Source organism: Manis pentadactyla, chromosome 15 (genome assembly GCF_030020395.1).
Source record: "Manis pentadactyla isolate mManPen7 chromosome 15, mManPen7.hap1, whole genome shotgun sequence".
In the NCBI taxonomy this organism is placed as follows: Eukaryota; Metazoa; Chordata; class Mammalia; order Pholidota; family Manidae; genus Manis; species Manis pentadactyla.
Genome location: NC_080033.1, coordinates 2,014,292 through 2,029,372, shown reverse-complemented (window position 1 = coordinate 2,029,372; position 15,081 = coordinate 2,014,292). Strand labels below are relative to the sequence as shown.

Genomic DNA, 15,081 nt, shown 5'->3' with positions numbered 1-15,081 from the left:
TAATGGCATCTACTCAGCGCTCAAGCTCCAAAACTAGCAGGCCAGCCTTGATCTGTCCTTTTTCACCTCTCTCCGTGATGGGTGACCCATCAGTAAGTCTGAGTCTCCTGAGGCGCATCCCTAATCCCTGAGTTTCTGTCCCTCTTTACGGCTACCCAGCCCAGGCCACCGTCGTCTCTGAGAGCCTCTGTCACCTCTCCAGGCTTGCCGTCTTGCCTCCTGCAACCTCGGCACAGCAGCCACAGAGCTTTTAACCCTCCGCTAGTTCCCGTGGCAGAGTCAGCACTTGCCATGCCGGGGCCTGGAATCCAGACCGTGGCCTCAGCAGCCTCCTCCGGGTGGCCTGCCCTGGCCGTCCCCCTAACGCCATCGGCCACACCCTGGTCACTCTTTAGGATTTGAGCCCCTGCCTTATTTTCCTCCTGTCACCTTGTGGTGGACGCAAGGGCTGCCGACCCAGTAGCCACTCATGCTTCCTCTTCTTTTCCTGGCAGAAAGAATTTCCGCTTCGGTCAGATGGCAGGAAACCTGAGGAAATATGCTGGTTTCCCCCGGTCCTGGGGAGACCTTGGATATCGGGATGACTGCGGCCATATCGCTTCCTACTGCCAGGGATCAGTTTAGAAAAAGCATGGGCCCCAGTCCTGACCAATGGACCCAGAGGCATTCTTCTGGAGACCGTTACAAGCTCTCCCCGCTCTTAAAAAGGGACACGAGGAAGGAGGGAGGACCGTGCTCTTTCCTGTGCCCTCTGGTTTGGACCTCGGGGCAGGAGGGGGTGATCCTCATCCCCGCGGTGATCCGCATGCTGAGCTGGCTGCTGCTGGGAGACCCTGACTTCACCCCGGACACACTGGAACCCCTGTCATGTCCTGACTTCTGGTCACTATGCTGCTGCTCTTCTGTCCTTAGGGCCCAAAGCAATAGCTAAAGTCACCTCTTTGCTTATTTATTCCTGCTGCTCTCATGCTCCTATAATGTGAGCTCCATGAGGGGAGCTCCTGTGTCCCTCCTGTGTCGCTGTGGGCCCGCTGCATGGACTGGGCGCTGACACACACTGCAGTGGGCACCTCAGGGCCGGCTCCCGGAATGTATGGGGACTCTGCCCCTCCAGGGTGGAGACTCAGCTCACGCGTTTCTGTGGCGCTGGTGAGTGGCAGGAGTCCTAAAGCCTTTGTTGGCTCAACAGGCCAGAGAAGCCAGAGAACAGCTGCTTAAGAATACAATTTAATAAAATTTACAAATCGACACCTACAAAAAAAACCTAACAATGTGCAAAGTCATTGCCATACTAGGGGCTAAATGCAGAGGGCACAGTCTCCTGATGAGGAGTCCAACATGTTGGGAGATCCGGAGGTATTTTCCCACTGGGTGTCCATGCCTCGGCCTTCTCTAGGCAGGTGGGGGTGGTGCTGGAGGCAGAGGGATGCCCTGAACACCTCTGGGAGGCTGAAGGGAGAGGTGACAGGGCCCGAGGTCGTCATCCTGATGACTTGCTCCCTTGCCCCGGCTCACAGCCCAAATCACCCCTGCAAGGGGCCCATGTCAGCCCCCATCTCCCCTTCCTCCTCCTTCTCCTCCTCTTTCAGCTGGAAGGCCTTTGCTGGTCTTTCCGCCCTGACACTTGGTTCCACGGGGTCCTGAAGCCGGTGCCGCTTCATGTGGGCATTTCGACTCTTTATCTTGTCAAACACCCTGCAGAGTCAGCAGAGGACACAGGTCAGAGCAGGGGGAAGGTGGGCTGAGGGCCACAGGGACAGAGGGCAGGCTGTGCGGGTGCATCCAGGGACAGGGCTGGTGCCCACCTCTCACACTCCCTGCAGGGAAAAGCGCCTTGGCCCTGGACGCGCCCTGGAGGCTCAGGGATCCGCTTGGGAGCAGCACTTGGGCTTGCGGTGATGACGGATTCTCCCCTGCCACTCTCCGTCTCTGTCTTCAACTCAAGGGTTGGATGGTGGTTGCGTCTCTTCTTAGGGCTGCAAGTGGCCTGCAGAAGGGGCAGAAGTGATATCAGGGTGCCGACCTTCCACCCTTCTGAGGGTGATGCTTTCCTCTGTAGGGGCCCCTTCCCCACCCCGACCTGGGTGGTCAGTAGGTCTTCAGACCAGCACTGAACTCCAGTGAGAACCCCTTGCCCCAGAATCCCCTACCTTTGTTTCTGTTGGGTCTGCCTGGCCCAGCTTTCTTCTGACCCTCTTTCCCAGTCCTGGGGCCCGACCACAGTCAAACTTGATCCTTTTTTGCCAGGTGTAGTAATACTCTACACACTGGGCCACGGTCTTTGTCTGGACCTGGTGAAAGAAAACAGCAGCGGGCTTTAGGCACTGCCTCACACGCCCCCTCACCGTGGGGCTAGGCACTTCCTGAAAGCTCTCCTGGAATGTCTCTCCCCTTGGGCTTGGCACGCCCCTGGGCTACAAGGAGCACAGAAGCACAGAGTCCTGCTGGTGATGAGGGGATCAGGGTGAAGCCACCGTAGCCAGCACCGTCCAAGCTCTGCACGCTGAGTCCCAAGTCAATCCCAGGAGGCCTTCCCAATGGGAAGGTGTACACGAGGGCTCCCTACACAGGCGCTCACTGTGACGTCAGGCCTAATGGCTATGCATTTACCACCTGGGACTCCCTGCAGCAGGATGCCCTCATCAGCAGGTACCACAAAGCCTTTGCAACAGCCAGGCAGAGCCCTGCAGTGCAGAGATAGGTGGCCCACGAGAGGAGGAGGAGGTTTTGAGGGCACAGTCAGATCCTTGGGCATTCAGACCCCACCATGTGCTCTCCCTCCACTAAGAATGGACCCCATTAATAATAACTTCTGTTAAAACAAAGCAGAACAGGAAAGTTTAATTGCTCTAGGAAGACAATTTCTCAGGAAAATTAAATTGGCCATTTAAGATGTGGGGCTCACTTCAGAAAATACTTTCTCCATGTGAAATTTTTTCAGCTCTGTATATCTTCAAAGACTAGGAGCCAGAGTAGTAAATCCTCTGACTAAGAAATATCACTAGGTTGGAAGGTAAAAAAAGAACTTGGACTTCTGCTTCCAAACAAGATGGAGCAAAAAGGGGCTACATTTACCTTCCCATTCAAAACAATGAGAAGAAACAGTCAAAATGTCTGAAATGATGTTTGGTGAGACGCTAGGCAAGCCAAGAACAAGTCTTTCTGAGAGACAGAAAATAAGCCCCCACTGTCCCTACACAGTACACCCTGAGAGAGTTTCCAGGCCATGGTCTGGGGAGAGGGGTCCGGGCAGAGCCCGGTGGGCTTCCTGAGCTGAGATGGGAGGGGGCGTTCTGGGAGAACAAGGTGGTGAGAGTTCACAGGACAAGGCAGGACAGGGAAGAGCTGCTCAGAGGAAAATTCCAGAGATCTGGGGGGAGCTCCCCTCGAGTGTTCAGCAATGTGCTGACCAGCATGGGCATATGAGGTGGCCCAAAACTGGGTAAAGAACCGCCTGGAAGAAGTAGACAAAAAGGCACCTCACACAGGGCCAGGAATAGCACCTGGTTTCCACCCGCTGGGGTGGGAAAAAACTCATAATTCATGGGACATTGATAGAGAAATGAGGAGGGTTTTGCTTCCGTAATGAGGAATAATTAGCCTTAGACAAAAATGGTTCAATTTAAACAAATTTAAAACCAGTACCCAAAAGGAACAAGCTGTTTTCAAGTAACCATGTATCAGAACAAAGTTCAAGAATACTTATTAAGAATACAAAAAAAAAAAAAAAGAATACAAAAATATTCAGCACTTAACAAGCTATAATTCACAATGCCAGGAATCCACTGAAAAATTACCAGGCATGGAAAGCAGGAAAATATGACATATAATGGGAAAAAAATCAATCCATCAAAATCAACCCAGAATGGACACAGATGTTAGAATTAGCAGGAAAGGGCACTAAAAGTCATTATAATTGTACATTATATGTTCAAAAAGTTAAGTAGAGACATGGGACACAAAAGAGACCCAAACAGAACTCCTAGAGATTAAAATTACAATGTCTGGATGAAAACTACACTGCAGGTTAGATACTGCAGAAGAAAGGATTACTGAACCTGGAAATATAGCAATAAAAGTCATCCAAAATGAAACACACAGAGAAGAAAAGAATCAGTAGAAATGAAAAGAGCATCAGTGACTCCCGGACAGCTGCAGGAAGCCCAGCACCCACTAAGTGGAGCCCCCAAAGGAGAAGGGGGGATGCAAGAAATGTTTGAAGAAACAAGACTGAATTTCCCCAAATGTAAGGAAAACTATAAACCCACAGATACAAGAAGCTCAACAAACTGCAAGCACAAGAAAGAAAAATAAAGAAAGCACACCAAAGCCCATCATAATAAAATTGCTCAAAGCCAGTGATAAAGAGAAATTCCGACAAATAGCCCGCCAGAAAAAAAAAGACATGTTATATGCAGAGGACCAAAAGACAAGGAAATCTGGAGATTTCTTGTTAAAAATAATAAGAGCCAGAAGAAAGTAAATTACCTCTTTAAATTACAGGGAAAAAAGCCTGTCAAGCTAGAATTCCACACTTTGTTAACAAAGATATCTTTCAGAAATGAAGGCCAAATAAAGGTTCTTTTTTACCTATACAAAAGCTGGAAGAATTCATTATTGGCAAATCTGCACTTTAAGAAATGTTAAATGACTTATATTTCTTTCCTTCTGGAAAATGATACCAGATGGAAATATGCATCTACATAAAGGAATGCAGAGCAATGAAAATGTAAGTACATGGGTCACTATATAAGACTTTTTATTATTTAAAACTCTCTAAAAATAATTTACATTTAAACAAAAATATCAACAATGTATAGTGGGGTTTACAACATATGTAAAATAAAATGCATAACAACAATTGTATAAAGGCCAGGAGGAGAAATGTAAGTAAACTACTGGAAGGTTTTCATTCTGCACATGAAATGTTATCAAATCACTTGAAGGGAGACTGTGGTAAGTTAATGATGCATACTATTAACCCTAAAGCAACCACCGAAATAATAAAATACAGAGTTATAGCCAATAAGCTGATAAAGGAGATAAAACAGAATCCTAAAATTTAGTACATTAATCCAAAAGAAGGCAGAAAAAGTGGAAAGGGGAAACAAACAACAGATGGGACAAATAGAAAACAAATAGCAAGATGACGGACTTAAACCTAACCATTCAATAACAACATTAAACGTGAATGTTCTAAACACCCTAATTTAAAAGGCTGAATATTTAATATGAAATAAAAAAGCAACACCAAACACATGTTATTTACAAGAACACACTTGAGATATAAAGGCTAAATAGTTTAAAAATGAGATGATGAAAAAGATATAGCATGCTAGCACCCATTTTAAGAAAGCTGGAGAGGTTGGATATACTAATATCAGAAAAAGTAGATTTCAGAGCAAATAGTAGTACCAGAGATAAAGAAAATAATTTCATAATGATAAAAGGGTCAATTAATCAAGAAGACAAAAGAATCCTAAAAGTTTATATGTCTACATCAGAGCTTCAAAATATATGAAGCAAAAAATTACAGAACTTCGGGGAAAAGTAGACCCACAATTAGAGGAAAGCATTTTAATATCCCATTCTTAACAATTTCTAGAATAATTAGACAGTAAAGGAGTGGAAAACCTAAACCACACTGTGAGCCACAACGAACTCTCATTTATAGAGCTCCACTCACGCACAGCAGGTACACCTCCTTTAAGTGCACTAAGAACATTTACCAAGACGTAAACCATGCTCTGGACTATAAAAAATAGTCAATAAATTTAAAAGGATTCAAGTCATGCAAGGTCACATGCATTAACTGATCACAATGGCATTAACTTAAAAATCAATTAACTGAAGAACTATGCAAAATCCTCAAATACTTGGAGACTAACATACTTCTAAATATTCATAGTTCAAAAGAGAAATCAAAAGGGAAATGAAAAAGTATTTCAAATTGAATAAAAATGAAAATCCAAAATAAGAAAACTTATCAAAGAAATACTTTGAGGGAAACTTATAGCACTAAAACCCATGTTTGGGAAGAAGAAAGGTCTCAAATCAATAACCTCAGTGTCCATTTTCAGAAACTAGAAAAAGAAGAGCAATTTCAACCCAAAGCAAACAGTAGAAATTGAAGAATAAATAAATCAAATACAGAAAAACCAGGAAGCCAAAACTAGTTTTTTGAGAAAATCAATAAAATTGATAAGCCTTTAGTCAGATCAGAATAAAAAGATATATTACCGATACCAGGAATGAGAGAGGCGCTATCACTATAGTCTATAAATTCAAAAAGGATAATGTAAGAATATAATAAACAACTTTATGCTAATACATCAGACAACTTAGAAGAAAGGTACAACAGTCCTTGAAAGACAAAATCTACCAAGGTTCACTCAAAAAGACATTGATAACCTGAGTAGCCACATATCTATTAAATAAGTTAAATTTGTACTTCAAGAACCTCCATACAAAGAAAGTGCAGGTCCAATTATTTAAGGAAGGAAGAAGTAAACCAATTCTAAACAAACTCTTACAAAAAAAAAATTGAAGTGGAGGGAACACTTCTGAACTCATTCTACAAGGTCAGCACTACCCCCATCCCAAAGCCAGACAAACGCACCGCAGGAGAGACAGCTACAGACCAGTACCCACCATGGACACGGGGGAAATTCCAGAGACAGTTTTAACAAATAGAATCCAACAATACATATAAAAAGAACCCATACATACACAGCCAACTGCTATCTGACACGGTACAAAGGCAGCTGAGTGGAGAAAATATGGCCTCTTCAACAAAAGGCACTGGAACAACTAAATATCCACAGGAAAAGATGGAACTGCAATCCATACCATGCACTACATACAAAAACTAACCCAGAATGGACCATACGTCTAAATGTAAATCCTAAAACTATAAAGCTTCTAGAAGAAGACATAGAGGAAAAGCTCTGTGACTTTGGGTTAGGCAAAGACTTCTTAGATACAACACCAAAATCACGGACCATGAAAGAAAAATTAATCAATCGAATTTAATTAAAATTTAAAACTTTCTTCAAAAGACACTGTTAAAAGACTAAAAAGCTACAGATTGGGAGAAAATACTTGCAAAGCATATATCTGGATAAAAGACTTGTGCCCACAACAAATAATGAACTTCTACAACTCAATAAAAACACAAACATCCCAGTGAAAACAAAGGCAAAGAAGCAAACAGACACCAAAGAAGGCTCACAGATAGCAAACAAGCACATGAAGAGTTGTTCAGCAACATTAGTCAGGGGGAAACGCAGTGAGATACCTCTGCATACTCATTAGAATGGCTACGATTTAAAAAAACCGACCATATCAAGTGCTGGAGATGTTGTGGAGCAACTGGAACTCTTGTACCTGCCAGTGGGAATGTGAAATAGTACAACCCCTTTGTGTAAGTTTGGCACTTTTTTGAAAAGTTAAATGTACACCTACCATGTGAGCCACTCATTCCTTTCCTAAGTATTTGCTGCCCTCCCCCTGAACAACAGTACTTGTTCATGTAGAGATTTGAATGTGAATGTTCACAGCAGCTTTATTTATAATTGCAGATCACTTGGAAACCACACAGATGTCCAATAGGTGAATGATTAACACAAACTGTGTTACATCCACACAATGGAATACTCCTCAGCAAGAAAAAGGGTCCACACAATAACATGGATGAACCTCAAAATAATGACGCTGAGTGTAAGAAGTCAGACAAGGCAGACAAGCAGTGCACATGCTGCAGGATAGATAGAAAACTCTGGAAAATGCAAACTAATTTATAGTGACAGAAAGAAGATAAGGAGGTGATTAGGGAGGGACAGGGGTGATAGGAAAAAGCAATTTACCACAGGGGCAGGAGGAAACTTTTGGGGGTGATGAATGTGTTTCTTATCTTGACCATGGTGATGGTTTTGCAGGTAAAAATATGTCAAAACATCAAATCTTATATTTTGGTTACGTGCAGTTTTGTGTGTATCAAGTTAAAAGAACAAAAAACATCAGCAGAACATTAAGTGTAGTATGATCACATCCTTTTCTAAATACACGTGTATATGCACGTAAGATCTGTACGGGCAAATGCCTGAGGTGCCCAACCGAAGTCAGAGGTCATCATTCAGAAGTAGGACTATGGGGATGGGTGTGGAGGGCTGTGAGCACGTGATGGCATTTCTGTACTGTCTGGAGTTGTTCACATCAATGGTTTTAAATTACAGTTTACAGTGTGAACAGCATATCACCCTGACAGGCCCTCCAGCTCTAGCTCGGCTCAGCAGTGTGAGACGAGACCTTGTCTACACCACTCCACCCACATACACCTTACCATCTTGTGTATCAAGGAAAAGTCCTTCTTATGAGCCTGGAATGCCTTATTAAAGAGCTCCTTCTCTGTGGGGGTCCAGACGTCTGAACCTATCGGAGAAACAGAAGGGAAAAGGACAGTTCTGCGGCCGCAGCCGTGGCGGAAATGCAGCCTGCCCTTTTTAAAGCTGTCATTACCGAGTACCAAGTATGTGCCAAGAATTCTGTTTTATCTCATACAATCCTTCGAAAAACCTTAGCAGGTTGGGATCAATACTATCCCCACTTTACAGATGCAATAACAAGGCTTCATTGGTTAACAGACTTGCCAACGGGAGGCAGGGACCCCCAGCTGCCTGACTCCCAGGCTGGGGTGCTCAGCCACTGCATCTGAGCCCGCCTTCACCTCTCCCTGGCCAGGGGATCCCTTTCCTGGCTGGGCACAGCCCCTGAGGGAACCACTGGAAGGGGGAAGGGAGGACCCAGCCAGGAGAGAGAGGCACCCCCTGAGGTCCCCTGGAGAGGAAAGGCCCTTCTGGAAAGGCAGGAGAAGGAGGGCCCCAAGAGCACGCCCAGGGGCACAAGCAGAGCCTGCCGCCGAGACCGACTGGCTCCCGGGTACTAGCCGGGCACACCCACCCCCGCAGCCTCGCTCCAGTACCTGCGTAGTGATAGTTGGCGAGAGGGTGAGTCGGCGGCTTCTGGGGTCCGCTCAGTAGGAGGGTCTCTAGGGCCACCTGGAGCAGGAAGGAAAGCAGGCTACTTTCTGAGGGAGGGAAGGTGAGGTGGAGGCCTGCCTTCATCCCTTCATTCATTTGAAAAGCACTGACACGCCCCCCTAAAGCCTCCCTCACTCCAGGGCTACTCAGCGCGTGGTGGGGCCGTGGACTGGCTGCGGCCTGTGAACTGCAGTGGACGTACCGGCTCCGTCACTACGCATACTGCTGAGTGCAGCTGGGGTTTTTCTCAGTAGGGTTTTCTTGATGAAGGAAGCAGGTGCAGATTTATTCCGGCACCAGCTCCTTCCTTCGTCAAGGACTGGCATTTGTAGGAGCCCTGCCTGTGCCACGCCCCAGTTTATTTTCTTCACGGCACTAACCACTAACAATTTTTAAAAACAGATTTCCCTTTGACTCTCCTAAAATTAAAACGTAAGCCCCACGGAGAAGGGTTTTGTCTTGCTCACCAGTGCAAACCCGATCGGGACTGGCCATGGAACCTGCAGGGCCCAGTGCAAAATGAAAATGCAGGCCCCTTTTTGAAGATTTGTTAATTTCAAAAATGGTGGAAGCAGAGCATTAGACCGAGGGGGGCCCCAAAGCCAGCCGTGCCCCAGGGCCACGACACTCACGAGGGCCAACACACATGTGCTGGTTACTCTGCTGAGCACCTACTATGTGCCAGTCACTGTCTTGCAACTTGAGGAAAAGTACAGTTGCCAACACTGACTCCTGGGGCCCTAACTCGGGTGACATGACCTCCCTTCCCACTACTCAGAGTGGGACTTTTTATTTTCTAAACTTCAGGATTGTGAAGCGGGTCCTTGGAGGAAGCAGATATTTTTGTTGCATCAGGGGTTTTCATACAAGGGTTTTTAATAAAAAAGATAAAGCTCCATCGATAAACCAGATTAATGCAGGACCTGAGTCAGTCTACTCGGCTCCGCTCCCTGTGCCCCTGTGATCTCGGAGGAACCTGGTGCTCTGCCACTGCCCCAGGTAAGTAACTGACTAACTGAGCCCCATCTGCACACTTCCCTACAACTGACAAGGACATCAACCCCACAGCCACTGGGGAGGATGGGTGGCCTTTCTTCAGATTTCATGAGCCGCAAGGTACGCAGATGGCACATTACGTGCACCAGATCCCCAGCCTCAGGAGAGCAGGGGCTTCCCAGGGACCCGCCAAGCCCGCCCCTGCCTCCAGCTCACCAGGACATCGCCCTGGGCCTCGTGCAGGCAGTGCAGAGCGAGCTCCAGGTTGGTGCCCCCTCCTGGCATCGCGCTGGAGCAGGCCACGTTGCAGAGCTCAGTCACTGTTCCCAGCAAATGTCCCCAGCAGAGCGTGAGTGAGAGGGGACAGGGAGTCAGTGAATGCGGGGAGGAGACGTCCCCAAAAGCACAGAGAGGGGCTCCTTGCCACTGTCTCCCTCACAGCTCCCTGAAAAGCAGGTGAAGGGAAGGACAGGGAGGAAGGGCAGAAACCCTGCTCCTGGCACCTGCTCAGGATGGCCTGGCTGGTTACTGCATGAGAAGAATGGGGGGCGGGAGGAGAAGTCCCGGTCCCACAGCCTGCTACCCCACCCAGGGATACTGCTTCTTGGTCTAGGTGAGACCTGGGAGGAGGAACTCCTTGGAGATGAGGGAAGGAGGGGTACCCTTGGGAATTTGGCCCCCATGTGTCAGCCACCTCTATCCTGTGTTTCTGGATTGCTCATCACATCTCCCCATGGCTTCCAGACCAGAGAAGCTCCATGTTCACTGGTCTCAGCCACAGGGCGCTCCTGGAGCTCCGGGATCTCGGCCTGAAACCGGCTTCCTATGTTGATGCGTCTGAAATGAGGCGACACACACACACACACGAGACATACATATGTGACTAAGATGGGAAATAAGATGGAGATGTGTGATGTGCCCTGCTCTCAGGCCACAACCCTGCTCTGTGGAAACCTCTGTCATCTCCCGGATGCATCTGGGGAGTATTTGTCACCCCTGACAGACATGGGCAAGTGTTCTAGATACCGTCCAGCTACACTCCCTTCCTCCAATTTTATCGCCAGGCTTCTCCCTCAGGTTCCCCTCTAGGGGTCCAGGACAGGGGAGGTGTATGCTGGTGCCTGGCATGCTTCTACATCCATGGCCACATCCCTCTAGTCACATTCCATGGATACTCAAGCCTCACATGTGCCTTCACCAGTTCTACCTATGTCCCCAGGGTCCTGGGCATTTGTCCCCGTGGGCCCAACTATGAGATGCCCAGATAGAAGGAATTTTGAAGGAACTTCCCACATACACCCAGAGAAATCTACCACTTCTCTCCCAGAGAGGAGCTAACCTCCCTGGGGGGAAGGAGCTCTGGGGGAACACAAGGAGGGTAAAAATATCCCCACTTTGAAAGGACCCCCAGGTTCTAAGTCTGTTCCAACTCACGATCGAACGCGGGGCTTGGTGTCATCCTTGATCACACGGATGTCAGGTGAGTCATCCACTTGATCTAGAAAATATGCAACAGAAAGCTTCAAGAACACTGACTGGAAGTGATGCAGGGGCCCCTTCTACCTGCCTCTGTAGAGCAGCTGAAAGCAGGGTTTCCAAGATTGCAAGGTAGGGAGCTCCCTCAGAAAACTAAATAGAACTACCGTATGATCCAGCAACCCCACTACTGGGTATTTACCCAAAAGGACTGAAATCAGGCTTGCAAAGAGATACCTGCACTCCCATGTTCACTGCAACGTGATTCACAATAGCTAAGATATGGAAACAACCAAGATGCCCATCGACATATGAATGGGTAAAGAATATGTGCTTTATATGTACAGTGGAATTCTATTTAGCCTTTAAAAAAGGACATTTTGCAATATGCGACAACATGGATGAACCCCTTGAGGACATTAAATGAAATAAGCCAGTCAGAAAGAGAAATACTGCATGAATGCACTTAACATGTAGTATCTAGAACAGTCAAATTCATATAACCAAAGGGTGGAATGGTGGTGGCCAGGGTTAGGGTTGTGGGAAATGGGGAGTTACTAACCAAGGAATGTAAAGTCTCAGTTAAGCAAGATGAATAAAGTCTAGAGATCTGCTATAAGGCACTGCCAGCAATACTATATTGAACACTTAAAACATTTGTTAAAAGGGTAGGTCTTATGTTAACTCTTCTTGTCACAATAAAAAATTTTAAAAACATCATGTGGAAGAGGACTAGGACTTCTGAAAAGACAAAGAGTAAAACAACAAATTAACTGGTAAAAATTATTTTAAAAGCAGTGAAAGTCTCTGGAAGTTATCCTTAAAGTATATAGCATTTTAAGAAATATTCATTGAGGACAACTGACTAAATCTTGGTAAGAATAGTGGGTTTGTGCCATCTGAGGCATGGTTTCTTCCCTTACCTACCAACCCCATGCACTGTGTTTCAGAAGCTCTACTTGGAGGGCTCTACTCCAGGGAGGTGCAGCCAGGGATACAGGGGCTCCCTCTCCCAGCTCTCATGCCTAAAGAACTAAAGGAAGGTACAATGAAAAATCCTCATCAAAGAGAGAATACTATTAAGAGGTAGAAATTGTTTAAAAAAAAAAAACCAAATGGAAATTTTGGAGTTAAGAAAGGACAATAACCAAAATGTAGATTTGAGCTGGCAGAGGAAACCAGCAGTCAAGTTAAAGATAGATCCATGGAGATGATGGATTTTGAAAAAGAGAGAAAAATGAATGAAGGAAAATGAAAAGCCACAGAGAAATGTGGGGCATCAATAAGTGCAGCAACATGTGTAATGGGAATACAAGGAGGAGTGGAGAAAAAACAGGAAAATATTTAAAGTATTTCATGGCAGAAAATGCCCAAAATGTGATGAAAAAACAATACATACATCCAAGAAACTCTATAAACTCCAAGTAGCATAAACACAAAGAGCTCTCCATCTGGGCACATCATAGGCAAAATATTGAAAGCCAAAGATAAAGATCTGGAAAGCAAAAAGAGAAAAATAACATGATATACATGTACACTCCAGTAAGATTAACAGCTGACTTCTCATCGGACATGACAGCAGTTGGAAGGCAGTGGGACAATATGACCTCATTGCTGGAAGTAAAAACTCAACCAAGAATCTTATATCCAGCAAATTACCTTTCACAAATGAAGGTGAAAAAAGACATCCTTAGGTAAATAAAAACTGAGGAAACTTGTTGCTAGCAGACCTGTCTTACAAGGAACATTAAAGGGAAAGAACTATTCAGCCATGAAAAGAAATGAAGTTCTGATATACAAAACATGGGTGAAACCCTAAGTTTTCATGCTTACTGGAAGAAGACACAGAGAAGCACACATCATATGATTCCCACTTATATGAAATGTTCAGAAGAGCTGAGCCTACAGGACAGAAAGTAGATCAGTGGTTACCTACGGCTGGGGACAGGGTCGGGAGGGGAGGGACAAGAGTGACTGCTGAGTACAGGGCTCCCTTGGACATGATGAAAATATCTGGAAATTGATGGTAGCAACAGTTGCACAGCTCTGAGAATATACCAACCACCACTGTATTGTATACTTTAAAGGGATGAATTGTATGACATGTGAATTACACCTCCACAATGAAAATAAATACTACAGGAAGTTCTTCAGACTGAAAGAGAAAACAACATCAGATAGTAACCTGAATCTAAACAAACAAACACAAAACACTGGTAAATGTACTTATATAGATAATGATAAAAGTCAGTATAATTGCATATTTCTTCTCTTTTCTTAATTGACTTAAAGGTAATTGCATGAAACACTAGTGTTATAGGCCTGTAATTTATAAACATATATATGACAACAACACACAACAGAGGGGAGATGCATTGCAGTAAATAACACTCCATAAAGTAACTCAAATCCACAGGAATAAATGAAGAGATGAGAAATGGTAGCTAAAAATGTTATATAACAAATTGTATAAATAATGATTGCTTTCCTTTATTCTCTGTTTTTGTTACATAATACAAAATCGTATAATGTAAGAACTAAACAATGTATTGCTGGTTTATATATACACACACACATATAGAAAATGAAATATATAAAGTACATATATAAATAAGAGCAAAGGGGTTAGGAGAAATAGAGCTATAAAGGAGTAATGTTTCTATATTTCACTGTAAGTTATACATCTGAACAGATTCTGATAATGTTAAGATGTAGCTTTAAGTTGTAGAGCAACCACCAAGAAATGACTAAGAAAAAAATGAAAAACTAAATGAATTAAAATGTTACAATAGAAAACACTTAATACAAAAGAAAGCCAGAATAGAGGAACAGAAGGAGAAAAAGGCAAGGTACATACTGAAAATAAAAAGCAAAAAGGCAAATGTAAACCTCCCTATATCAATGTAACATTAAATGACACTGGATTGAATAAACCGATCAAAAGGCAGAGTTTGTCAGATTAGATAAAAAATATATAATCCAACTAATATTATCTATAGGAGACATGGTTCATTTTAAAAAACATCAGCAGGTTGAAAATACAAGGATAGAAAAAATATACCAAGTAAACAACCTTAAAAGAGGCAGAATGGTATTAATGTTAGGCTAATTAGACTTTTAGAAAAAATTTTAAAAACCCTAGAGATTATGATAAAATTATTGCAGTGATGATAAATAACATTGTAGTCATATCATGAAAAAAACAATCACATCATCAGGAAGATATGACAATTGTAAGTATATATGCACCTAAAAACAGAGTCCAAAAATACATGAAGAAGAAACTGACACAATTGAGTATGAAATAAACAATTAAAAACAATAGTTGGAGATTTCAGTACTTGCAGTAATGGATAGGACAACCACGCAGAATAAAACAAGACACAGAAACATCTATGGTGCATTCCACCCAACATCAGTAGAGTATATTCTTCTCAAGTGCACATGGGACATCATGCTTCAGGACAGAACATATTCTAGCTCACAAAACATGTCTCAATAAATTTAAAAGGACCAACTTAATACAAAGTATGTTCTCTGACTACAACAGAATTAAATTAGAAATCAATAA

The 15,081-nt window shown here is 44.3% G+C and overlaps 1 protein-coding gene across 1 annotated transcript in view; it reads right to left on the bottom strand.

The window, feature by feature from the left end:
* Positions 1 to 1,388: 1,388 nt before the first annotated feature.
* Positions 1,389 to 15,081, bottom strand: part of ZNF541 (zinc finger protein 541) — a 37,767-nt gene continuing 24,074 nt past the window's right edge. Inside the window, exons 10-17 of the mRNA XM_057492946.1 lie at positions 11,469 to 11,532; positions 10,729 to 10,871; positions 10,251 to 10,354; positions 8,981 to 9,056; positions 8,342 to 8,430; positions 2,151 to 2,291; positions 1,806 to 1,987; positions 1,389 to 1,695 (exon numbers count right to left, since the gene is read on the bottom strand). Of these exons, the coding sequence (XP_057348929.1) occupies positions 1,524 to 1,695; positions 1,806 to 1,987; positions 2,151 to 2,291; positions 8,342 to 8,430; positions 8,981 to 9,056; positions 10,251 to 10,354; positions 10,729 to 10,871; positions 11,469 to 11,532 (971 nt within the window). The 3' untranslated portion in view covers positions 1,389 to 1,523. The remainder of the gene's footprint in view (positions 1,696 to 1,805; positions 1,988 to 2,150; positions 2,292 to 8,341; positions 8,431 to 8,980; positions 9,057 to 10,250; positions 10,355 to 10,728; positions 10,872 to 11,468; positions 11,533 to 15,081) is intronic.